The sequence below is a fragment of the Lygodium microphyllum genome, chromosome 22 (genome assembly GCF_053477565.2).
Source record: "Lygodium microphyllum isolate KBCC chromosome 22, Lygodium_microphyllum_v1.1.10, whole genome shotgun sequence".
NCBI lineage: Eukaryota > Viridiplantae > Streptophyta > Polypodiopsida > Schizaeales > Lygodiaceae > Lygodium > Lygodium microphyllum.
Window position 1 is genome coordinate 80,106,886 of NC_141156.1, and position 26,666 is coordinate 80,133,551.

The following is a 26,666-nucleotide window of genomic DNA, read 5'->3' on the forward strand; positions in this document are numbered from 1 at the left end:
AAAATTGAAGAGGTGAATGTAGTCACTCATGACAGAGACACTGGAAGTGACGTACTCTTTGTCTCTTCACACTTTGGTGTACATGCTTTACTTGCAGATACAGATGATGACATGCATACCTGGATTCTCGATTCAAGTGTCTCCTTTCATGTCACCCCTCATCATGAGTGGTTCTCCGCCTATACAGGGGATCGACATGGTATTGTCCATCTTGGGGACAACTATGCATGTGAGATTGCAGGTATTGGCAGTGTGCAGTTACAGTTTCAGCATGGCTCTGTCTTTACACTTTAGCATGTACGGCATGTACCTCAGCTCAAGAAGAGCTTGATTAGCACAAGACAACTAGATGATAATATTTTTCATACCACCTTTGGTGATGGAAAATGGAAGATCTGTACGAGATCTAGGGTTATTGCCAAAGGTTGCAAGAGTGATACCTTGTATCCACTTCATGTATCTAGTGTGCGTGACCATGTTGTTGCCGTGACCGAGCAGCCAAGCATTTCTTTGTGACATGGCCAATTGGGACACATGAGTCAAACAGAAATGAAAGTGCTTTCTTGTTTGGGTTACTTGCCTTGTCTTCGTTATGCTGATTTTGAGCATTGTGATCTTTGCATTTATGGCAAACATGCACAGACGTCACATAAAAAGTCACTTTCTTTGAAATCTTCTCCTCTAGAGTTAGTACATTCGGATGTATGTCAAATGCTAGGATTATCTTTTGGGAGGAAAGAAATATTTTGTCACATTTGTCGATGATGCTACACGGAAAGTATGGGTTTACCCTATTCGTAGCAAGGATGAAGTGCTTGATAATTTTAAAAAATTCTTGGCATTGGCTGAAAATCAGACAAATAAGACACTTAAGTGTCTTCGCTTTGACAATGGTGGGAAATATGCATCCAAGGCCTTTCAAGCATTTTGTGTCAAAGGGATAAAAAGGGAGCTCACTGTCCCTCATAAGCCCCAAAATGGAGTTGCAAAGCGTATGAATCGGACCATATAGGATAAGGTCCGTACGATGCTGTCTCATGCTGCATTACCCCATGGTTTTTAGGCAAAGGCTATTATGACAGCCATTCACTTAATTAATCGGTCATTAAACAGGTCTTTGGGGAGAGGAGTTCCCCAAGAAGCGTGGTCGGGCAAGCCACCTTCATATGCTCATCTGAAAGTGTTTGGCTGGGAGGCTTTTGTGCACATTCGTAAAGAAAAACGCAGCAAACTTGAGCCAACGTCTTGTAAATGCATTTTCCTAGGATATGGTGACAAGGGTGAAATGAGATATAAATTGTGGGATCCCGAGAAAAGAAAAGTAGTACGCAGCAATGACGTTATCTTCCGAGAAGATCGCATGCACAAACAGCCCGAAAAGATTGAGGAGGTCCATAGGGTTGTATTCCAGGAAGAAATACCTTTTGGACAGTAAAATGTGCCCGCTGGATATCAACAAATACCTGCTGTAAATGAACCTGTAAATGCAGGAAATGAAGCTGGAATTGATCAGCCAGTAATTGCCCATGAAAATGAGCCATTACATGTGCAGGAACAGCCAAGACAACAAGCTGTTAATACTGATTTGCAGGATGAAATGCCTAAACAGCATACTGAAAATGGAAATTTGCAAGAACAACCAGCAAACAATGACCATTGGGTTAGGAGATTGTCTAGGGCTATTAGACAACCTGACAAGTTTATTCCTGGTGCAATTAATGTGGCTGATTATGTCATGTTGACAGACTGTGGTGAACCGTCTTGCTTCAAGAAAGCAATGGACAGACAAGACAGCAAGAAATGGTATAAAGCCATGCTGTCAAACATGGAATCTCTTGAAAAAAATGGCACTTGGGACTTGGTGCAGTAGCCTAAAGGGCAAAAAACCCTTCCATGCAAATGGGTTTATAAGATGAAGGTCACTTCTGGTTCCTCACCAAAGTACAAAGCAAGATTGATTGCAAAAGAGTACAAGCAAGAGCATGGAATTGACTTTAATGAGATTTTCTCTCCTGTAGTCAAGATGACTACATTGAAAACCATTTTGGGCTTCATTGCAGTTGAGGATATGGAGCTCATACAGATGGATGTAAAGACTGTATTTTTGCATGGTGATCTACATGAAGACATATATATGTAGCAGCTTGAAGGTTTTGTTGAAGGGAAGGAAAAAATGATATGTAAACTCAAAAGGAGTTTGTATGGGCTGAAACAAGCACCAAGAGAATGGTATCATAAATTTAATACATTCATGCAGTCCCAAGGCTTTCATAGAAGTCAAGTGGATCATTGATTGTACACCAAGAAGGCAGCAGATGGCAACCTGATTATCTTGGTTTTGTATGTTGATAACATACTGATTGCTGGCAAGAATACTCATGCCTTGGACTCACTGAAGCAAAGTCTTCATGGCAACTTTGACAAGAAGGATCTTGGTGATGCAAATCACATTCTTGGCATACGAATACTCAGAGAAAGATCGAAAGGCTTACTCTATCTAAGTCAGCAAGAGTATATCTCCAAAGTTTTGCAGTGTTTCAATATGGAGGGAGGGAAAACAATTGGGGCTCCATTGCCTCCATATGTGAAACTTAGTGCAGAGGACAACCCTACATCTGATGATGAGAAGACTGAAATAGCTAAGATGCCATATGCTTCAGTTGTTGGCAGTTTGATGTATGCTATGGCTGCTACACATCCTAACATTGCCTTTGCAGTGGGAGTGGTTAGCAGATACATGGCAACCCTTGGCAAGAAGCATTGGGATGCAGGCAGTGAAAGGTATTATGAGATTCCTCAAAGGCACAAAGGAGTTGTACATCTTCTTTGGAAAGCAGAAGGCACTTGTTGTTGGCTTTACAAATACAGACTATGCTGGTCATGCGGACTGTAGGAAGTCCACTTCTGGATATGTGTTTACTTTCACAGGAGGAGCGGTCTCTTGGATCTCCAGGCTACAAAAGTGTGTTGCATTGTCTACTATAGAGGCAGAGTATGTGGCTGCCACCACTGAGGCGTGCAAGGAGGCTTTATGGCTTTCACGTCTAGTGGGAGAGCTTGGCATTACAGAGTTGCCTATTCTCCATTGTGATAGTCAGAGTGCTATCATGCTAGCACGGAATCTTGTCTTTCATGCAAAGACAAAGCACATACAGGTGAAGTACCACTTCATTAGAGATGTACTTGACAGCAAGAGCATTGAGCTTGTCAAAGTGCAAACAAATGATAATCCTACAAACCTTCTCACCAAGGATCTTCTAGCAGAGCGGTTTTCTCATTGCCGACAGATGATGGGAGTTGGTTGGATAGATATATTTATCTCAGCTTAAATATATCTAGACTTAGCTGATTTTTTTCTCCTCTTAAGGCACATTGCCTTTAGGTGGGAGGTTGTTGGAAATAAAGAGCCATCGTGCCTTTTATATGCGCACGGGTGTAAACACACCCTTAGCACATTGTACTTTCATATATATATCTATCTAAAACCTAAAGTGGTACACTCGTCATTGTACCAAAAACGTGCTCACACTCTACACCGCTTGGTCTTGCTCTCTCTCTGTCTCTCATTGCGCATATGACAGCCTGCCTCGATCGTCGTGCTCTATCGGCCCCTACAGGTTTGCTTACACTATCTTAGATTCATCAGCATTCTAATAAATCACTGCATTCAACTAGGTATACATCCTGGTGGATGGAAACCCTTCAAAGGATATGGAAAGGCAAGCTTCCTTTGAGCCAAAGGTTACTTTTAAGAAAAGCTTTGCAAGTGGATAAGGTGATGAAATTTAAAAAAATTGGTAGTGGTTACTACTTAAACTTGGACTTCAAAGCTCAAATGCAGTTTTCTAAGTATGAAGTTTGCCATATAATTTGATTGTTGGGTAGATTCCTTTCTCGTCACTCTCTATTCACTTTCTTCTTTGCATGAAGCAAAATTTGGACTCTATGGACAATAAGGACAGCACATATGCCAATTTTGACTTTCAGCTTTTCTGCTCCAAGGTTCTTTAAAACCCCCATATGATTGCACTCCTTTGTAACAAATATGTTCTGGTGCCTTCTAGTAACATCAACCCTTCTAATTAACTTGATTAAAACGTTGCCTTCATAGAACAATGACCAGCTCCAAAACTAACACAAAAAACCCCCTATCTGCCCTTACCAAACCCTCTGGCCTTCCTCTTCACCTGCAATGTGTTGAAGCTCAGTTACAAGAGTGAGCAACAGTTCGAGAAGTGAGAGTGACTGAGTGAGACGAAGTAAAAGTACGATTTGATTTTTGGGTGTACACAAAGAATAAAATGTATTTATGGTATTAAAGAATACACTTGACAGCCTCCCAATGTGTTTTGCTAGGATTTGACATAAACCTGCTAACAACTCCCACTGCATGAGCAATGTCTGGACAAGTAGCAACCATAGCATACATAAGAGAGCCACAAGCTAATGCATAAGGGACTCCCTTCATAGCATTTTCTTCCACGTCATCTTTTGGAATGTTGGCTTTACTAAGCCTAAGGTATGGAAGTAAGGGCACCCAAAAGGCTTAGCTTCAACCATGTTAAATCTGTTCAATACCTTTTCAATGTACTTTTCTTGAGATAAAAACAGCCATTTCTGCATTCTATCCCTTCAAATCCTCATGCCCAAAATATGCTCTGCATTCCCCAAATCTTTCATGGAGAAAGCTGATTTCAGCTGATCTTTGAGAGCATCCAAACTAGTCTTCCTTTTCCCAGCTAGCAACATATCATCCACATACAAAACAAGTATGATGGGGCTGCCATTTGTATCCTTTTTCATCTACAAACAATGATCTGCATGGCTGCGTGTAAACCCATGAGAGAGCATAAAAGTGTCAAACATTTTATACCACTGCCGCGGTGCTTGTTTCAGCCCATTCAAGCTATGTTTTAGTTGACAAACCATCTACTCTTTTCCAAGAACTACAAAACCCTCGGGCTGTTTCATATAGATTTCCTCGTCAATATCACCATGCAGAAAAGTTGTTTTCACATCCATTTGGCACGGCTCTAAGTCCAGTACAACAGTGAGAGCAAAAAGCACACATAGAGCGGTCATCTTCACAACAGGTGAGAAGACCTCTTAGAAGTCAATCCCTTCCTTCTGTGCATACCCTTTGGCAATAAGCCTTGCCTTGTACTTGGGTTTCCCATCAACTATCTTTACTTTGTAAAACCATTTGTTTGGAAGAGGCTTCCTTCCTTTGGGCAACGACACAAGATCCCAAGTATCATTAACATACAGAGATTTAATCTCTTCTTGCATAGCTAGCTCCCACTTACTGTTAAATTTGCATGACTTGGCCTCTTTATATGTAAGAGGCTCACCCTAATCTGTAACATTACATAGTGCAAAGAGGGGTCATATCTATGTGGTTGCCTTCTTAAACGCGTAGACCTACGTACCCAATGATCTACATTTTTAGGAATCGGGTCTACATCTGGAGGTATGTCATTTTCAGCATTTATTGACTGTTGTAAACCATTTTCAACATGTTATTCATGCTATACAGCACCTTCATTTTCATTATCAGCACGTGCATTTTAATAATCAGCAAGTCTATCTTATTGTCCATGACCTACTTGTGCTTCTATTTGTTGTCCATCATCATCAAGCTCAAAAATAACCGACTGATCATCAATTTCAGCCTGTGGTACAGCATCATGAGGCTCATCATTTGAAGTAATAGGTGGCTGCAAATTCTGAAATTTGACCTTTTTCATGTCTTCATGGGAGGCTAAAGTATCTTTCAGCAATTTTTCCTCATTAAACACGACATCACGACTGCGAATAATTTTCTTAGACTGAGATAGCCACACTATGTAGCCAAATTTACCCTCATCTCCATAGCCCATGAAAATGCCTTTGGTGGATTTCGGGTCAAGTTTACCTCTCAGCTCATCTCTAACATGCACAAAGGCATCACAACCGAATATCCATAAATGATCATATGAGGCCAATTTGCCAGACCAAACCTCCTCAAGAATGCCATTATTTAAGGACATGTTTGGAGAGTAGTTGCAAATGTAAACGGCGGTTTTAAGTGCCTCTCCCCAAAATTCATGAGGGAGATTAGCAATGGACAGCATGCACCGCACTATTTCACATAAAGTCTTGTTATATCTTTCAGCCATCCCATTTGAAGGATTATAAGGAGTCGTAAGCTCCCTCTTAATTCCATGCAAGTCACAAAAAAACTTGAACCTAGTAGATATGAACTCGCCCCCATTATCAGTTCTATTTCAACTTTCCACCTGTCTGAATAGTCACAAATGCATGAAATGTTTTAAAAACAGCAAACACACCACTTTTCTTTTTCTACACATAAACCCAAATCTTCCTAGAGCAATCATCAATAAAAGAAACAAAATATGCAGCACCACCCGCGATTTCTCAAGCATACTACATACATCAGAATGCACTAAGTCCAAGACATTGGACTTACGAGAGACACGAGAAAAATAAATTTTTCATTTGCTTTCCAAACGGACACTCATTACAAAAGTCCAAGTTTAGAGCCTTTTCCATCGATCCTCTTCAAAGAGGTAAGGACATCAAGCCCTTTCTGGCTCATATGGCCTAATCTCTTATGCCACAACTCCAAATGGCAACTAATTTCAACAACTGCAAGGAACTTGCCATTCAAAGCTTTACAGTGCAAACAATACAAAGTGCCCTTCTTGGTTCTTTTTGCAATCAGCACGGAACCCTTTTACAATTTCCACAAACCACCACCAAACAATATAGTGTAACCATGCAAGTCAATCTCACCAACAAATAGTAAACTCTTTTTAATACCATGCACATATCTGACATCTTTCAACACAAACTCTTGCCCATTGTCTAAAGACAAGTGTACAGTACCAATCCCATCAATGTTGCAAGCATGGTTATTTCCAAGATACACTTTTTCATAACTGCCTGCATTGAACATAGCAAAATACTCCAAGCAATGAGTTATATGGAAAGAGGCACCAAAGTCTACAATCCAAGTCTGAATGACACCACCATCAACTGGCAAAAGTGCATCAATCACATCAACCTTGGTAATCTGCATATCTTGCATGTGGCATACAAGGGCATCATAATCAACTGCACATAATACATCAGCCTCTGTATCCGATAGCTCCTCTATGACTACACTAGAAGCCACATTGGCCTTTTCCTTGCCTTTGGCTGCCTCAAATGCATCTGTCTTATCCTCTTTCTTCTTTTTGTCTCCTGCATTCTTCTTTCTCTCTTATTCCTTCTTGTAGTACCTGCAATCAGGATACTTGTGGCCCTTCCGACCACACTGATAGCAAGTAATGTCACTCTTTTGCTTTCCTTTGCTCTTGCTTTTGTTTCTCTGTCCAGCATTTGCATTTTTCTTTTCAGCCATGTCTCTTACATTATAAGCTGAGTTGTTGTCTTCTCCACTAGACATATATCTAATTTCTTCATTCAAGATTAAACCCCTCACACCATCATATGAGAGATTGGAGTTATTGCCGGGAAAAACCACCAAGGTCTCCCAAGAATCAAGCAGTGTCATGATCAAAAAGATCGCCCTCAACTTATCATCAAAATCCAAATTTGCATCCTTGAGCTGATTTAAAATGCCAGTAAATGCACTCAAGTGCTCACTTGCAAGCTTGGACTCATCCAGTCGCATATTCAACAAGTTGCGCATTAAATGTACCTGATTAACAAGTATGGTGATCTCATAGGTAGTTTTCAGCTTCTCCCAACTTGCATAACCTATATCTAAACCCTTAATGTCTGTCAAAATGTCATCAGTGACACCCATCTTTGTGTAAGCCACAGCTTTTTTGTTAACTCTGACCCAATCTGCATCAGATATTTGTGCGGGTTTATCTTCCTACAAAACATCCTCACAATCCTTTAAGAACAATATGCCCTGCATACGGTCTTTCCAAAGGTCAAAGCCATGATAATCAAACCGTTTGATTTTCATCAAACTCTTGATGTTTGAACTAGAAGAAGTTGCAGTCATTTTTATCACGAACACAAAGAGTAAATGAACTGAACTGCAAAAGCATAAGCTGATCAAACAAATACACTGATGTTCTTCCTCAAATAGTAATAAATCTCTGCTGTTTGTACGTAAACTAGCCACCACACGGGCAAATACTACAGAAATTTACCAAATTCTACACAAAATCCAAAAATTCCAGATCCAACAATGCATAAATGTCAACCAATCTGTCGCAGCTGAGTAAAATTTTATCAAAAAATCAAAAGCCCTAATTTTTGAAATCCAATGTCATAAAATTTTACTCGAAAGAGCGAAATTCAAACAAATTTGGCAAAATCCCCAATTTGATTGAGGTCAACACGCACAATGTCTACAATTTCTAACACGAATGTCACTACCATGCACAAACAAGATCAAATCTGGAAAAAGCCCCAAATTTCTAGACTCAAATTTACAAAAATTTGACGTATGTGCATCCAATGCGCGAACCCTCGTTAAGACAAGGAAAATTTCAAAAATTAAAGAAATTTTTTATTTTTTAAAAACAAGGGAAGGTTCCGTTCACCCGTCAGACGCATCGCGTGACGCCGCCTGTCAGTTCTGCGCTAGTTGCCGCTCCCGTGCTAATCACGATGGTCGCAGGTCACGCCTACTGCTGTCACCTGCTGTCGTCTGTCACTGTGCTATTGTCCGCTGGTGTCACCTACCTAACTGCTCGATTGGTCCACGACTGCTGGACGCTCGACTCCTGCATGATTGGTCCACGACTATTGGGCACTCAACTCCTGCACGACTGCTGGCGCATTCGCGAGCTAACTGGTTTTGCAAGTGGCAGTTAATGCATGTGGTCTTAGGAAACGCGCACAACCTGTGCTCTGATACCACTTGTTGGAGCTCAATTGCAAGAGTGAGTAGCATTTCAAAGAGTGACAGTGATAGAGTGAGAGAGTAAAAGTACGATTTGATTTTTGGGTGTAGCAACAGTATTGGTACACAGAGAATAAAATGTATTTATACTTAGGACACATAAGGGTGCATTCACATGAAAATGAGGACATGTATTTTTGAAATCTCACTTAACATGTGGATTAATTCTTAGACCCGAAGAAATCACAGGATGTCAAAGACAAAAGTTGCTATGACACTAAAGAAGTGGTGTTTAATTGTACCTAACACCAATCTGATGGTCAAAGATGGCGCAGAGACACTTGGGAATGAAAGTTGCCTAGCCAATTTAATTATTGGCTAGTCATATTATTTTTCATGGCACTGAAATAATTATTAGATTAATTTTTAATATTTAAAGACTGAAAATTAATTTTTAATTATGAAAAATGCTAAAAAAAACCATTTGAAAAGACTGCCACTTGTTAAAAGTGCCTATGCAAGATTAAAAAACGTCTTTAGAGGTTGAAGAGAAGCATTTTTATAAATTCAACCTGCAAGAGAAAGAGAGAAGAGACTGCTCATCTGATTTGCAATCATTGAAGGACCTTCTGAGGCAGCCACGGACAGAAAAATACCAATCAACAGCAGATGACAGTGTCTACAGGCTATTGAGACAGGGAAACAACGATAAATGACTGATTTTCAATCGTTCTTCGAGACAAAACTCTGAATTTTCTCTCTCTACAACTTTTCCTCTCATCTCCCAACCATTTCACAGCTTTGCTCCGAGGATCTTAGCATTTGGACCCTTGGAAGCTAAGAAATTTCAGGTTTCCCTGTTGTAACCCTAATATATAGCAAAAATTAGGATTTAGCAACAGCCTCGAGAAACGTAGCAAAAATTGGAAGCTCCAAGACTTAGATTCGATAGGGCTGAAGCTATTTTTAGCCTATTCAAGTAGAGGGACCAGCAAATAATTCAGTTTGGGGATTTTTCCATCTCCAACAAAGCGGGTGAAGACCAATTGATTGTCCAAATCAAGGGGCAAATCGGAATAAAGACTTGTTGGTGATTCATCACAGCAAGGAAAGTTGGAATACCGAAAGGGATTGGGAGAATCCCATTGTAAATCAACTTTTTCTTTAATAAAGCTAAAGAAATACCAGAAGGGGAGCCAATATTGGGACCAATCGGGTGTACATTGTCCAATATCATAGCAACCAAAAACGTCAAAAACATTTAGAAACGAAACATTGAAAATGTGTTTCGTAAGTTTCTTTCAAGAGGGGGTAAAATAAGAAATGCAAGTTTTTTTATATAGGGATTTTTAATAGTTTTGACTGGGGAAAGAGATTCTAAACCTCTATGGAACTCTCTCTTAAACAAAGAATGGCTAATTAAGATTGAGTGATAATAGGATCAATTGAGAATAATACATTATACATTACATATCCATGATCCATTATTGACTTGTCACTTATGTCAAAGTTAGTCTTTGGACAAGCTATACTATGGTTTAGAACTCAAACATTATGATTCATACATATCGTACAAAGAAAATTAAAATTAACATGTAAATAGCCTATCTATAATATGAACTGAGTCAAGTTGCAACATTATGATTCTCATTTCAACACAAACCAACAAAATATCAAAATCAAGAATGAATCGTAATATATCATAAATAACTCATAAATAAGACTAAAATCGTATAATATTCAAATCTCATGACAAGAATAGATACTAGATTGACAAAGTCCAATAACTAAACAAAATCACAAAAAAATCAATCTCTCATTTAAATTCTTGAACCCTCACAAGTCATTACACATCATCATCATCATGTTTAACATTGCTTAATAGTTTTTGTCAAGAAAACCATATTTTGAGTCCAACTCACCAAAAAAATAAAATCAAATAAAAACGCCCACGTTTTTTCCTCTAACAAATGTTTCGTACTTTAAGAAACATTTCGTAAGTTTTTTATTCAAAGAAACGTGTTTCTTAGCTGCTATGTCTAAGATTAGTCGGTAATTTGTATTTTCAAATTTGCACTAATTGTTTGCTAATGTAATTAAGTTGTAATCAAAGATCTACCATCCATCCACGAAAGGAAGACTGGTTACATGGTTCCATCACTGGGATATCACTCAATCCCTTGATTTGGTGGACCCAAGGCACCTGATTGCAAGCCAAAGCTTTGTGCTGGTGCTGATTTTTACTCTCAACTGAGAAATTACAGCAATATGTCTTCATACAGTGAGATGGACTCAAGCAGTGATGATGCCTCTCAATATGAACGTTCACATGGGAATGAAAAAAATGCAATATCTAACCTTGGACAAGGCTCAGACCATGGACAGCAAGCTGAAAATGTTGTTGCACAAGATGCACGGTCTTCAGGGCACAAGGAGACTGGTGACCAGCAAAGCGAAGAGAATTCTGATGACCAGTTCAAAAATTGGATGAGACCAACAGCAAATCTCTTTACTGAAATGGCACAGGATCCTCAACTTACCCAATTTTTAAATGCTTCAAAGAATAATAGCAAAGGCAAGAAGAATAAGACGTCTTCTACACCTTCGGGACAGCAAGATGCACCAAAGATAATGCCAAACCCTTCATTTGAAGCTCCCAAAGATGCTGATGAAATAAAACAGTTGGTATCTACGAAGCAAGGAATATAAACGCAAGGCCATCATGGAAGTGCCAATCCAATGGATTTTGGACAGCCAAGAGTACATGCTATGATAGGGCATCCATAATATTTTAGTGGAAGCACAATTTTTCATGCTATGGTTGGACAAGGACCACATATGGGAACGTATGGCACAAATCCCTATGGTTGGACAAGGACCGCATATGGGAATGTATGGCACAAATCCCTATGGTATGCAACAACCAATGCATGGAGTGCAAGGCCCAACGTACTCGCATATGGCTGGAAATATGCAAAACCCTATGTATGGCAGCATTGGCTTGATGCCTGGGGCACAAGGTAGCATGTTTGGTACTGCATTTGCACCCCTGAAGGCTTATGGGGCTCAAGGAATGAATGTTGGTCATGCAAATGCTCTATTTGGCATTGGTTTTGATGTAAATTCAGCAAATGCACCCTTTTTGCAGCAGCCAGTGTATGGCAACTTGACACCCAAATGGGCAGCAAAAGACTATGATGAGGATGGAAAAGGAGTGAACTTTGAGTCCTTCAACGGTGTACAAGATAGGCTGAAAACTTTGACTTTCATTCAGCAGTTTGATGCAACCTATTCAAGGGGGAACTTCACAGAGTCCTCAAAGATTCGAAAGGCAACCACTTTCTTGAAAGGGAATGCATTACAGTGGTGGTCCACTCTTTTGATGCAAGGTAGAGCACCGTCAACATGGATACAATTCAAGCAAATGTTTGCATCGCATTGGCTGACAAGTACCTTTGAGGTGGACATCATGACAGCTTGGAATAAGCTGGATGCTAAGGAATGTAAGAATTTCGAGTAATATAATAAGAAGTTTTGGGATGCATTGCTGCCTATTACTTCTTATCGCCCCGTACCCCTTCATGAGCAAGTGGAAAAATATGTTTATGGGCTACCCAAAGGAATCAGGGATTTTTGCATTGCATCAACCGTGTCTAGCATGTCTCAGCTTATAGAGACTGCAGCGACAGCCAATGCTTTGCTGCGTGGGAAGGATTTAGGCTTCCTAGAGAGTGGGGGAGAAGCCGAATAAAAAGTTGTTTAAGGCTGAGAAAAGGGGCAGATCTGAAAATCAGCCTTAAAAGAGGCCAAAACAACAAAGAAAGGACTCGAAAACATTGGCACAACGTAGGGAATTGATGGCTGCAAATAAATGTTTTATTTGTGAACACGAGGATCACATTGCAAGGGACTGTCCCAATAGGTAGCAAGCTAGAAAATCAAAAAATCAGGGAGATTCTAAAAGAAAGAAGCCCAAAACATCAGTGGGATTGGTGCCCAATATTGTTAGAAATCAGCCCAATGATGATGCTACTGAGTTGGGCAAAGCATGGGACAAAATTAGAGATCAGCATGCATTGATTTTCTTTGATAATGGTGCTCGAGCCAACTTCATCTCTGTTGACATGGCCGCCCGTCTAGGCATCAGAGAGGATGAGATGGGACCCATGGGAAAAGTTGAAATGGCATGTAAAGGCCATGCACAGCCTATCACACCGCTCATTGGAAAGCTTCGGTTGCATATACAAGGATATGTGGACAGCGAAGAATTCTTCACTGCTCCATTTGAGGGTTGTGATGTTGCCATGGTGTCGTCATATGCATGCAATGATTGATTCTCGTACAAAAAAGATCACTATTCAGTATAAGGAAAAGTTACTCACACTTGATGTAAAGTTGAAAGGTGAATCTGTCCTTGTTGCATCTACAGCTATCATTTCTAAAGTAATGAACAATAATCTTTCAACGTACTTGGCTTTTACTAAAGATAAAGATGATAGTGAGAATGTTGAAAACATGTCTAAGTTAGAGAAGGATCGCATGTCATTTCTGAAAATGTATGTTGATTGCTCACTTCCAAGGCAACTACCGCTTGAAAGGCCATAAGACCATGGCATAGATCTTATCCCTGGAAGTAGCCCACCTAATAAGCCACCCTACAGAGTCACGGTGCAGCCCAACAGGACGAGATTATGAGTCAAGTAAATGAGTTGTTAGAAAAAGGGCTGATTTAGCCCATCTCATCTCCTTATTGTTCTCCAATGGTTTTGGTGCAAAAAAAGGATGGTTCATTGCGTATGTGCATTGATTGTCATGCTCTGAACAAGATCACAACAAAGAATCACTTTCTGATTCCTTGGATCAATGATGTTATGGATAGATTGCAAGGGGCAACCATATTTAGCCATATAGATTTGAAAAGTGGGTATCATCAGATATACATCAGATCGGAAGATGTATCTAAGACAACTTTCAAGACATCTTTTGGATTGTATGAGTTTCTTGTTATGCCTTTTGAACTTACAAATGCTCCTGCCACTTTTAATCGGATAAGGGATCGTATCTTCAAGCCACATAGAGGATTTGTGAGCACTTTCTTTGATGACATGATTGTCTTTCCAAAGAACAGGGTAGAGCATAGAAGACATTTGGCCATAGGCTGGTTATCAATGACAAGAAAAGTGAATTCTTCTTGCATGAAATCCACTTTTTGGGGCATATTGTATCAGTTGATGGTATTCGCTTGGACCCTGCAAAGGTTAAGACAATACGATCATGGCCACTTTTGAGAAATGTGCATGAGATCCGCAGCTTCTTGGATTTACGTTCTTACTACAGGAAGTATATACGCGGATTTGCTGAAATTGCATCTCCATTGGATGCCTTGCAGAAGAAGAATGTGCCATTTAGATGAACAGTAGTGGAAATTTCAGCATTTGAAAAGTTGAAGGAAAAGATGACTTCGGATCCTGTGCTTGTGTTGCCCGATCTAAAAAAGTCATTCATAGTTCAATGTGCTACATGTGGTAACAGCATTGGGATTGTTCTTATGCAGGACGGCCGAGTTATGGCTTATGAGAGTCGAATTCTCCACGGTGCAGAAAAAAAATTGTGAGTCTATGAGAAAGAGCTCTTGGCTGTAATTCATGCACTATCTACGTGGAAACATTATTTATTGGGGGCTGATTTTACAGAGCACACAGACCATCAAACTTTGAGGTACTTTCTGACGCAAACAAAGTTGTCAGAGAAGCATATGAGATGGGCAAATTTTCTCTCTACGTTTCATTTTCAGATTGTACATATTGACAATGTGCCTGCTCCCATGACACAAGTAGCATGAGTCCAGGAATACCGAGAACTTAAGTATAAGGGTGATCTCCATTCCTGACATATCTTGCAGCTGGAGAAAGTCTGATGGAGGCTTCCTCCAGTCCCACAAGATACATAACCGATGGTCATTGCGGAGGAGTACCCATGCATTTGCAATGGTTGGGATGTAGAGCATGGTAAAAAAAAATGTTGTGGCTGATACACTGTCACGTAAGCCACAAATTTCAGCCGTCACACTAAGTTGGATGCCACGAAAGAGAAATATGTTGCTGATTCGGACTATGCTAATGTTTATGATCAGCTTTGCAATGGCCAAAGGCATGAACACTTTGTGCTAAGAGATGAATTTCTACTGATGCATGGACAACTATGTGTCACAAAGCAATTAAGGACTAGAGTTATCACTGAAAGTCATGTTCCTCCGTATGCAAGACATAGAGGTATTGATGCCATGATCAAGGCAATGGAGCATTTCTTTTATTGGCCAGCTTTGAGGCACGATGAAAAATAGTCTGTTAAGGCATGCATCGTATGCCAGAAGGTAAAACATGATAGGCAAAAGATAATGGGTTTATTGCAACCCTTGCCTATTCCAGATAGACCTTGACAGAGCATTGTAATGGACTTTATTTTCGAGCTTCCTAAGACACCTACAAAAAATGATAGAATATGGACTATCATTTCCAAGTTTAACAAACAAGCCCATTTCATTCCAGTGATGAAGAAAATAAAGACTGATCATATGGCACGATTGTTTTTACGGCACATCTTTAAGTATCATGGTATGCCAAAGTCGATCATTAGTGATTGAGACCCCAGGATGACCAGTTTATTTTGAAAGGGCTTGTTTGAGAATATGGATACCACGCTTAAATTCTCATCATCCTTTCATCCGCAGACAGATGGTCAATCTGAGGAAGTAAATTTCAATATTAGATCTTTTGAGGAGCTATGTTTCAAACCACAAGACACAGTGGGAGCACTATTTGCCCTTGGTTGAGTTTGCTTACAACAACAATATAGTGCATAGTTCTACGGGCAAAGCTCCATTTGAGGTGGTTGAGGGTGGCAAAAAGGTACCACGTATTCTGCAAACAAAATATAAAATCTTTGAGGCTAATTATTATGTGGAAAACTTGGATGTAGCCTATGCAAAGATAAAATATACACTTCTGAGATCGCAAGAAAAATAAAAGAGAACAGTTGATCGCCACAGACATGCTTTGCAATTTGCAGAGGGTGATTATTTATTGTTGCGTTTTGAAAAGGCAATGCTGAAAAAGATAAAAGGAAGAGAAAGATTATATCCGAAGTTGAGTATGAGATACTATGGGTCCTTCCAAGTGTTGGAGAAGATCAGTGATGTCACATATCGTCTGAAATTACCTCCATATTGACAGATACACAGTGCCTTTCATATCAGATTGTTAAGGCCTTTTCATGGTAATGTGCCAAAGGATATGTCTACTGAAATTCAACCTGAGGTTGAGGAGCAAGATGAGATTTTGGTACTTTAGCAAATTTTGGCACATAAGAAAAGAAAGGTCAAAGGTAAAGTTTCCAAGAGATACTTCGTGAAATTTCATAATTATTCATCAATGGATGTCAAATGGATGAGAGAGGATGACTTGGCAGACTATCCTCAGTTGTTGCATCTTTACCTAGATGCCTTTCAGTTAGAGCCTACTTTAGTTCGGGCTCCATCAGATTCAGTAGAGCAAGGGCCCGGAGTATTGCCTAATCCTCAAGGGGGAGATAGCATTTTCTCTCCTCCAATTATGGACAGCTCTCGTATGTAGTGGATCTCGAATGTATTCAACATGCATCCAAGGTACTGCGCTGACAGTATGTTTGCCATGAGATCACTACTTAGTATACTAGTCACTATGAGATGTATGCAGATGAGTATGAGTTCCATCCGAGCACTGGAACTATACTTTTGCATCAGCTTATGATTAATCTAGCATGAATTTTACCTCAGTTTTGAGACAAAAGTTCTGATCAGTTTCAGCTCAGTTTTTTATCCGCTTGAGAACCCTTTATGGTCACTTTTTGGATCAGTTCTGCATCAATTTTTGCACTGATTGCTGGTCAGCTTTTGCACAGAGTTTGTAATCAATTTAAGGTCACATTTGCAGCAATTAGTGATCAGTTCTCAGATCAACAAGTGATTAGCTTATGATCAGATTATGCTCAGTTTTCAATGGTTTACATCTAGTTCCATGGACAACAGCATATGTTATGATACCATTGATGTTTTAGCCATGGTTTATGCTTGGTTTTCGCTATACTGTGGTTTGGTTTTGCCAAATGACTTGAGCTCATGAAAAATAGACATGTCACATGACAATCTGGCAATGTTTTTGAGATTCTTTGAGTCTTATGTTATGTTATGTTGGCTGGTAATTTTCAGCATATGTTGGACATATGGAATGGTTGAACAGCAATGCGCAATGTTGTCTTGACTATGATACCCTATAGAAATTCTAGTGTAGTATTTTGCTTTTGATACATTTGGCAGTGTAATCGAGAACGATTGCAAGGATTTCAAGGGAAAGAACTGTCATGAGGACATATATTTTTGAAACCTCACTTAACATGTGAATTAATTTTTAATCACATGATTAAGTAAATGAGGCACATGTGAGATGCAACTAGGGTTAAAGTAAATTTACAAGCCAAATCAAGAGATGTCAAAGGCAAAAGTTACTATAAGTTATGTTGCACAGATACTTGGTCGTATCTGGTACCAATTGTTAGCCTAGGTCATCTATTTGGCCATAAGTGTCAGTTCGTGACACTAGAGAAGTGACGTTTAATGGTACCTAATGCCAATCTAATAGTCAAAGATGGCGTAGAGACACTCCGGAATGAAAGTTGCCTAGCCAATTTAATTATTGGTCAGGCAGATTATTTTTCAGGGCATCGAAATAATTATTAAATTAATTTTCAGTATTTAAAGACTGAAAATTAATATTTAATTATGAAAAATACTTAAAAACCCATTTGGGAAGACTGTCACTTGTCAAAAATGCCCATACAAGATTGAAAAACGTCTTTAGATGCTAGAGAAAAGTATTTTTATAAATTTACCTGCAAGAGAGAGGGAGGAGAGGATGCTGGTCTGATTTGCATCCAATGAGGACCTTCTGAGACAACCAGGAACAGAAGAAAACCAATCAACAACAGGTGACAGTATCCACAGGCTCTTGAGATAGAGCAACAACAGTAAATGACTGATTTTCAATCATTTTTCGCGACAAAATTCTGAATTTTCTCTCTCGACAACTTTCGCTCTCATCTCCCAACCATTTCACAACTTTGCTATGAATATCTCAACATTTGGACAGTTGGAGGTTGAGAGATTTCAGATTTCTCTGTTGTAAACCCTAATCTATAGAAAAAATTAGCGATTAGCAACAGCCTCGAGAAGCGTGCCAAAAATTGCAAGCTCCAAGACTTGGATTCAACAGGGCTGAAGCTGTTTTTAGCCTATTCAAGTAGAGGGACCAACAAATAATTGAATTTGGGACTTTTTCCATCTCCATCAAAGCGGGTGAAGGCCAATTGATTGCCCGAATCAAGAGACAAATCGGATTAAAGACTTGTTGGTGATTCATCACAGCAAGGGGAGTTGAAATACCGAAAGGGATTGGGAGAATCCCATTGTAAATCGACTTTTTCTTCAATAAAGCTAAAGAAATACCGAAAGGGCCGCCAATTTTGGGATCAATCGGATGTGCATTGTCCAAGATCAATAGATAAATTTGTATTTTTAGATTTGCACTAATTGTTTGCTGCTGTAATTAAGTTGTAATCAAGGATCTATCACCCATCCACGGAAGGAAGGCTAGTTTCATAAGTAATATACGTGTACTATACACGAAGGGACCTTTATCCCAACACAATGCATAGACCCAAGTAAAACTACCAAAATACCTATGAACATGGATTACCATCTTATGGTCGAATCTACTTGTTGTGCTTATTATTTGTTTCGATATCTTTAACTCAGCACAAGAAGAGAGAGCACAGACACCACCATGCTGATTTCCATAATCGTATGCTCAGTATCCTTTTTTGATTTCAATAATCGTATGCTCGGTATCCTTTCCTAAAAGGGTGCAATGTTGTTTCGACTTCATCATAGAATGATGTCGAACTACGGTGAACTTCATGTTACACAGGAACTACAGTTTGTTCGAAAGTAAATGATTTTGACATAGATTCAAGAAAAGACATTTAACATGAGGTTTCAAGAGAGGTTAGGAACTCTGCACTGAGCAATTTATCCTCTTTTAAAGAACAGTAAGCTAAAACAATAGGCAAGGAGCATACCGCCTTTGAACTTTTGGCCCCTTTGATCATTATCACATCATCATCAGCCACACGTTCCTCAACAACTTCATCAGCTGAGCCAAGGAAAGATGGATCAAAAGATTCACCTCCTTCCATATCTGCAAACGTAAGGACCTGCAAGATAGAAGAGAAAAGAATGAGAATGTCCAACCGCATCCCAGCATGCAAAGCATTACGCATTACTAGGGAATTTTGCTGGCTACAAAAGCTGGTATCAGCAATGCAAACTTCAGAAAGAGACACACTATTCAACTCCCTAAGAACCTTGACATGAGAACAGGGAGATATAATTAAATAGCTGAAACACATCACTCCCACATGTAATGGCCATCTAAGTTTCCGTACCACCACAATTTTCTAACTCCCAATAATGTTGATAGCGATTGATGTTGGCAAAATCCTAGTTGTATAAAAGATATGCTCTGTGCTCAAACCTACTCCAAGAATTTGACAAAGTGAAAACTCCTACATATTTAACTAGCTTTGTGTCTGTTTGACCATTTAAATGAGTATTCAGGTGTATCAACTTAAGCTCAAAGATTCAAGCCAGTGCACAACTTTGATACGCTGAGAAAAGCAACCTTCACTACCCCTACAGCTTCAATGATGCCCTTTGCTAAGCTCAGGCAGTCGAAAACAAAAGTTTGCAAATTAACCAGAATCTGTCTTAATTAGTCAAACTCCTCACTTGAGTTGCTCCTGTGGCCTTCGCAATATGGCGCATGTCTTCCTTCTTGACACGACGAACAGCTATAGCTCCAGCCTCCACAAAGTACTGGTTGCATCAAAATATATATCATTAAAAAGAGCAGCTTATAGCTCTTTTATTGGAAAAAGCAAACAGGATCAACTATCAGGCGACAAGATAAAGGAGCTTAACAACAGCACAAAGTTTACAACCAACACACCTGGCATACTAGGGATCAACACAAACATATTCAAAAAATTGATGTAAGACATAACGTATGATTTTCACACTTTTCATAATTCAAAGATGACATTAACTTGCACAAGTTTATGTATCTGAAGTAAAAGCAGTCCAAAACTGACACCTATCACATTAGCAGCAACAAGATGAAGAAGAACAGGCACCAACCACAAAAATGAACAAGCTTTTTTCTCTAGAGCAATAAAGCATCCAAACTCTATACCAGTACACAACACAAGAGTTAATAAAACGCTACCATTAGTCACTACAACTCCAGGAGTTTCTTGAAAGCATCAAGACAATGGACTTCTGAACTGCCCGTGATAAAGAAGACAGTGAATTCACCTTTAATGCCATATCATCAATGCCTTTACTTGTAAGAATAACATTTGCACCAGCCTTCAAAATCTTTTCAATTCTCTCCTTCGTTATATCAGCCTCCCTGTTCATAGAAAACAAACAGTGTCTCCATGTGTTCCATTCTCATCAAGACTAGCAAATTGAAAAGAAATCACACCTTTCACGAATTTTTTCCAGCTCTTTTGGGTCGGAAACAAGGACTTGGACCCCCATTTGCATCTTGGTCCTCTGTAGGTTTAAATCCAAACAAGCAATCTTGGCAGGGGAGACACGCATTGGCATGCCTTGGGCAGCACGTCCAGTATTTAATGCATAACCATTTAAAAGATAACTGTCGCGCGCACTTTTCCCATGTGCTTTGAGTATATTAATGGCCTGAACATTAAGTAAACGTTCAGCTTCTTACACGTCATTCCTGACCCACTTGTTGAAAGCCAAACAAAAGAGAGAAACACACCAGTTCTACTTCTGCAATACTCACAACCTCTAAAAATGAGCACTTATAGAAGCTCAGCCTTAATAACAAATTGCTGACCATTTCTAAGATGAAACTTTTCCTTGCTTAATGGCATTACACCTCTCCACAGCAGATGATAGTGTTCCAGCTGTTCTATCTTTATTGAGCTCACCACTTGTTACTGACACAAATGTAGCTCCTTGCTGTGTTTTAAACATGAGGGATGAAAAAAATGTACACAGTATCTGCAAGCAATGGTTAAGTTACATGCATGTATATGGCACTAATTTCAGAACATAAGTAGTGGTCAAGCAGACTCACTTCTGCGTGAGCAGAAACTTTTGGTGTATGATAAAAGGCCAAGCCATTTCAAATCAGTTTCATTTTCAACACAATAACCTTTCATTACATACTCAAACGTCCTCTACCCTGTCCAAAATTCCCCAATCAATGGGTTCTGAGCTGCATTGGTGGGAACAAGGGTAGTGTTGCTGATACCTGGGTTATAGTCATTGATCTCCAATATCCCGTAAGTGGTCTTTGCATAAACTCTTCCCTCCCTGTAATGTAGCCTGGGTATCACCCACATCCAAGTGTTCACACACTGGGCAGAGTAGAAGACCTGTCCTAGATAGGACAACAAGGCAGCTTTGAGGATTCAAAGTGAACAGTGCTAGGTGGCAGCCTGACTGTCTTGTATATATCTATTTCCAGCTGTAATATGGGATTTGAGGACCTCTGCCTTTTTGGGTTCCCATATCTGTGCATTTAGGACCTAGTGTCTTACAGTTGGTATGTGAGCCAACTTGGCATTCACACGAAAAGCAATCAGAGCTAGAGGATTCCAAAATTCTTGCTGCTTCTCCACAGCAGTAGTACAAGGTTTCTTCTTCAATGGAGGCTCGCATGAGCTCGCATTGCTTGTGGAGGATGCAGTATAGAGGGATAGGCAATGTGCATAAAAGCAGCAGCATCCTGCCAAGCACTCATTGCCCTTTGGGTTCCCTGATCTCTCTTGAGTTGTGCATTTTAGGACCTGGTGTCTTACAGTCGGTATTAGACCTAGCATGGAGGCTTCACATAAGCTCATATTGATTGCCGAGGACACACCTACAGATGAATAGGCAATGTGCATAAAGGCAGCAGTGCTCTGCAAAGCATTCTCTCTTCTGAGACTCCAACTAAATTCTTCCTAATTGACGATCTCCCAACTTCAGAAAGAGGTCACTGGCTTTTGGAGACGCATGGAGTGAATGCTAGACCATCGCAAGCATTTTAAGGTCCCAGACTCCCAAATTTGGCAGACAAAGGAGTCTTCAAGGCCGTGGGTATTATCATAGGCTCCTCTGAAGAACAAACAGGATGTGAGCAGGCACCTAGCACAAATCAATAGGTTTCTCCTCCTACCATGCATAGAGTATCAATGCAAGGTGACCGAAAGTGCTCTCCTACTCCTCACATGTTTCAGCACCTTGCATCCTTTCTCCATTTCTTCCTCAATCAAGGGTCAACTCGGGACATGTTCGGTGCATGGGTGGTTACCCTACCCTTACCGGCACCCTACCCTTCAACAAGGAGGAACAAGCAGCAATGGTGAATAAACTTTATCATCCTAAAGTTTTACAACAAGCAAGACAAGAACCTTGCCTTATACACAAATGGAGACTAATAGTATCCATGCAACTTGTAAAGATCCATGTAGTGATCAGTTGAGCCAATGCAGACAGCTATTCTTCAACTTCACTTGGACACACTACAAACTGCAACAAAGGAGATAGAGGAGATCTTTTCAACCAAAGCAAGAGGAGGATATGGCACATTCTTCACTTGCTTCACAAAAGGCTACTCATGTCTTCTCTCTCTTTAGCAAAGGCTGTAGGCACACTGACCAAATTCTTTGGAGTGGGCCTTCAAATTGGCTAACCACTTTTCCCTAGCAAGAGAAGTGCATGATGGTTGGAAACATGATTAGTCTACTATTGCACAAGTGAAAGAGAAGTGCAAGTTCGAAAGTAGTGAGGGAGACTCTTTCGAGCAAACAATTGCTCGTGATGAGACAAAGTAGCTATGAGAACCTAGAGGAGATAAGGCACATGTTATTAAGTGTCCTCACCATACGTGACCAAACTCTAAGTTTGACCAATGGGTTGACTCTTGGCAATGGCATTGACTCGACATCCAATTCCACTAGTGCAATCCAAGTAGTGATGCACAAAGTTCTAAATCCTCAATTTTGAGATCCGCAATCATGGCCTCATTATGGTTCAAGTCAAGAACCAAGACTTATTGACACCAGCATTCCTTTTTACATATAAGTGGTGGAACCCTAAAATGCACTGATTTACAGCAATTTACAAGCAGCAAAACCAGCCTTCCTTCTAGGTAAGCACGGTGATAACCTAATTTAACTCAAATTACATCAAGCATTAAATGCACAAATCTGGAAATGCACACTTTACTACCACTTAGTCTTGGATAGCTGACACCCGATTGGCCCCAACAACTAGTGCCCCTTCTAGTATTTCTTTATCTTGTATTGCTATAAGGTTGAAGCACACTCAGCTGTAGGCTGATCTCCTTCAATCTTCAATACAAATGGCTGTCATAAATGACTGCACTGCTTGGGCACAATTTGCCCCGTAATTGTATGACAATCTGAACTCAAATTGGGCATCAATCTCTCATATGCGGGCCCCAATAATTTGGAAATGGACTGCCCCTCAAATCAGCTGCAAATCATTACCTTCAGCTGCTATACAAAGTACTTGGGTATCCAACAATTGGGCACAAATCCCAAGGTCACTGTGGAAACCATGATTTCAGCTACAAATTAGGGTTTCGACAACAACTACAATTGCTCTTCACCCCAAGCTGGAAATGGTTGAGAACTACTAATGGATTGTCAGAGGATGAGAGAAAGTTGTAGAGAGAAATTTCTCAATTCTATTGCACACAAGTGCCTGAACCAACTGATGCCCTAATAAAGGACAGCAAAAATGTTGTCAACTATTGCTCTAGAGGTACAAGATGGCTGTTGCCAGCCCCTATAGGTAGTGGCCTACTATTGACCACCTTCAAGAAGTACTTGCCTATGTGAATATGTGCTAGGGTTTGCATTGAGGAAACACAAAAAGCACAACCACAACTGAAACACAAAGACTCAGGCAGTGTGTAACCAGTCTTCCTTCTGTGGATGGGTGGTAAATCCCTGATTACAACTTAATTACAGCAGCAAACAACTAATGCAAATTTGAAAATACAAATTTACCTACTGATCTTGGACAATGCACACCCGATTGGCCCCAAAGTTGGCACTTCTTTCGGTATTTCTTTAGCATTATTGAAGAAGAAGAAGATTTACAATGGGACTCTCCCGATCCCCTTCGCAATCCAAACTCCCCTTGCTGTCCAAAGTGACTAGCAAGTCTTCAATCTATTTTGCCCCTTGATTCGAGCATTAAATTGGCCTTCACCCACTTCCACAAAAAGCACAACCACAACTGAAACACAAAGACTTAGACAGTGTGTAACCAGTCTTCCTTCTGTGGATGGGTGGAAATTCCCTGATTACAACTTAATTACAGCAGCAAACAACTAATGCAAATTTGAAAATACAAATTTACCTACTGATCTTGGACAATGCACACCCGATTGGCCCCAAAGTTAGCACTTCTTTTGGTATTTCTTTAGCATTATTGAAGAAGAAGAAGATTTACAATGGGACTCTCCCGATCCCCTTCGCAATCCAAACTCCCCTTGCTGTCCAAAGTGACTAGCAAGTCTTCAATCTATTTTGCCCCTTGATTCGAGCATTAAATTGGCCTTCACCCACTTCATAGATGATGGAAATGCCCCAAATTCAATGGCTGGCTAGTCCTCCACCTAAAGTAGCTGAAATTTACATTCAGCCCTTAAAAATCCAAGTCTTGGAGGTTCCAATTTCTGGCATGCTTCCCAAGGTGCTACTAAAACCTAATTTTTGCCATAAATTAGGATTTACAGCAGCAAAGATATTTGCAATTTCTCAACCTCCAAGGGTCCAAATGCTGAAATCTTCAAAGCAAGGCTATGAAATGGCTGGGACATGAGAGAGAAAGTTGTAGAGAGAGAAAATTCAAAGTTTTGTCGCGAAGAATGACTAAAAATCAGTCAAATGCAACTGTTGCCCTACCACAACAACTTGTAGATGCAAAAAACTAAAGAAAATCAATCATCTACTGCTGCTGCCCTATCTCAACAGCCCATAGATGTTGTCACCCGCTGTTGATTGGTCTTCTCCTACCCCTGGCTACCTCAGAAGGTCCTCCAATGGAGGCAAATCGGACCAGCAGCATCTCCTCCCTCTCTCTTGCAAGCTGAATACACTAAAAATGCCTCTCTCCAATCACTAAAGACGTTTTTCAGACTTGCATGGGCATTTTTTATAAGTGATAGCCTTCCCAAATAGTTTTTCCACCATTATCCATAATTAAATATTAATTTTTAGTCTTTAAATACTGAAAATTAATCTAATAATTATTTCGATGACCTGAAAAATAATCTAACTGGCCAATAATTAAATTGGCTAGGCATCTTCCACTCCCGAGTGTCCCTACGCCATCTTAGACCATCAGATTGACATTAGGTACCATTAAACACCACTTCTCTAATGTCACCAACTGACACTTATAGCCATATGAATGACCTAGGCCAACAACTAGCACTAGATACCAAGTACCTGTGCAACATAACTTGTAACTGTTAGCAGAGTATTTGGCAGCTCATGTGTGAGTCTGAGCTTGATCTGGGCTAGGCATTTTTATTAGGTATCTTAGTTTTTTTCTGGTGTGGCATTTTATGCCAGTGGAGCATTTTTATGCACCAGTCGGCCAGCATTAATGCTGTCCGACCAGCATTATTGCTCCCCACTTTTTCAGCCTATTTATACTCAATGCTCCTCCTCAATCAGTATCATCATCTTCACCATCTGCAGACTCTGTGGAGAGAGGAGCCAGAGCCAGTGCCAGTGCCAGTGCCCACGCAGCCAATGACTCACTGTTGTATGCGGCTGTCTCGTGTTCAGATATATGGATTCCATTTCCCGTGCATACATCTGAGTTCTCATCTGTATCGTGTTCTTTTCTTTTCTCTTTTTGTCTTGTGTTTCAGCAGTTTATTTCAGCACATGTTTATGCTTCCACCGCTGCTCCACTTCTGGCATGGTATCAGTTTTCAGGCTGTGTGTTTCTGTTGTGTTTTATTGCTGATTTCAGGACTGTCTTCTACCCCTGCTGATCAAACAACTGCTGTCGCAGCCAGGCAACCTGTTTTAGGGCTGTTTTCAGCCTGCGTTTTTTGCAGTTTTGCCATCGTCTACTGCCTACGCACCCTCTGTTGCCTGCGTTTTTCATCTGCAGAGCTGTTGGCGACAGTTTTCTACCTGTTTTTCTCCAGTTTACAGCCTGCGTTTTGCTGATTCAGCGTCTCTCCTGGCTGGGTGACTGTTACTTCAGGCCGTTTTTGCTGTTTTTGGCAGTTTTTGACTAATTTTTTGACTTTCTGCAGCAAATTTTGTCATCTATTGATCAGCTTTTGGGTTATATTGCATGTGAACTCTCATTTTCTACAACCTGTGCTTGTGTTTTGGCTCTGTTTCCTCTCTAAATTCCATCTCTTCTCTACTTCTCTTCTTATCCTCTCCATATGGCTCCTCCGTGCACTTCCACTAATGATAAGTTACATGGACCTGATTACCTCACATGGAGTGCTGTCATGAAAGCTTGGTTTGTGCAGAAGCGGTTATGGTACATCGTCTGCGGAGCTGTTCCTCGACCTCTCCGTCCTTTTCCTCTTTCTGAAGACTTTGATGAGGACAACCATGA

At 40.2% G+C, this 26,666-nt stretch overlaps 1 protein-coding gene across 1 annotated transcript in view; it reads right to left on the bottom strand.

The window, feature by feature from the left end:
• TCP-1 (T-complex protein 1 alpha subunit) overlaps positions 1 to 26,666 on the bottom strand; it is a 61,030-nt gene that overhangs the window by 5,842 nt on the left and 28,522 nt on the right. The window contains exons 9-12 of the mRNA XM_087663156.1: positions 20,506 to 20,723; positions 20,334 to 20,430; positions 19,749 to 19,835; positions 19,040 to 19,174 (exon numbers count right to left, since the gene is read on the bottom strand). Of these exons, the coding sequence (XP_087519282.1) occupies positions 19,040 to 19,174; positions 19,749 to 19,835; positions 20,334 to 20,430; positions 20,506 to 20,723 (537 nt within the window). The remainder of the gene's footprint in view (positions 1 to 19,039; positions 19,175 to 19,748; positions 19,836 to 20,333; positions 20,431 to 20,505; positions 20,724 to 26,666) is intronic.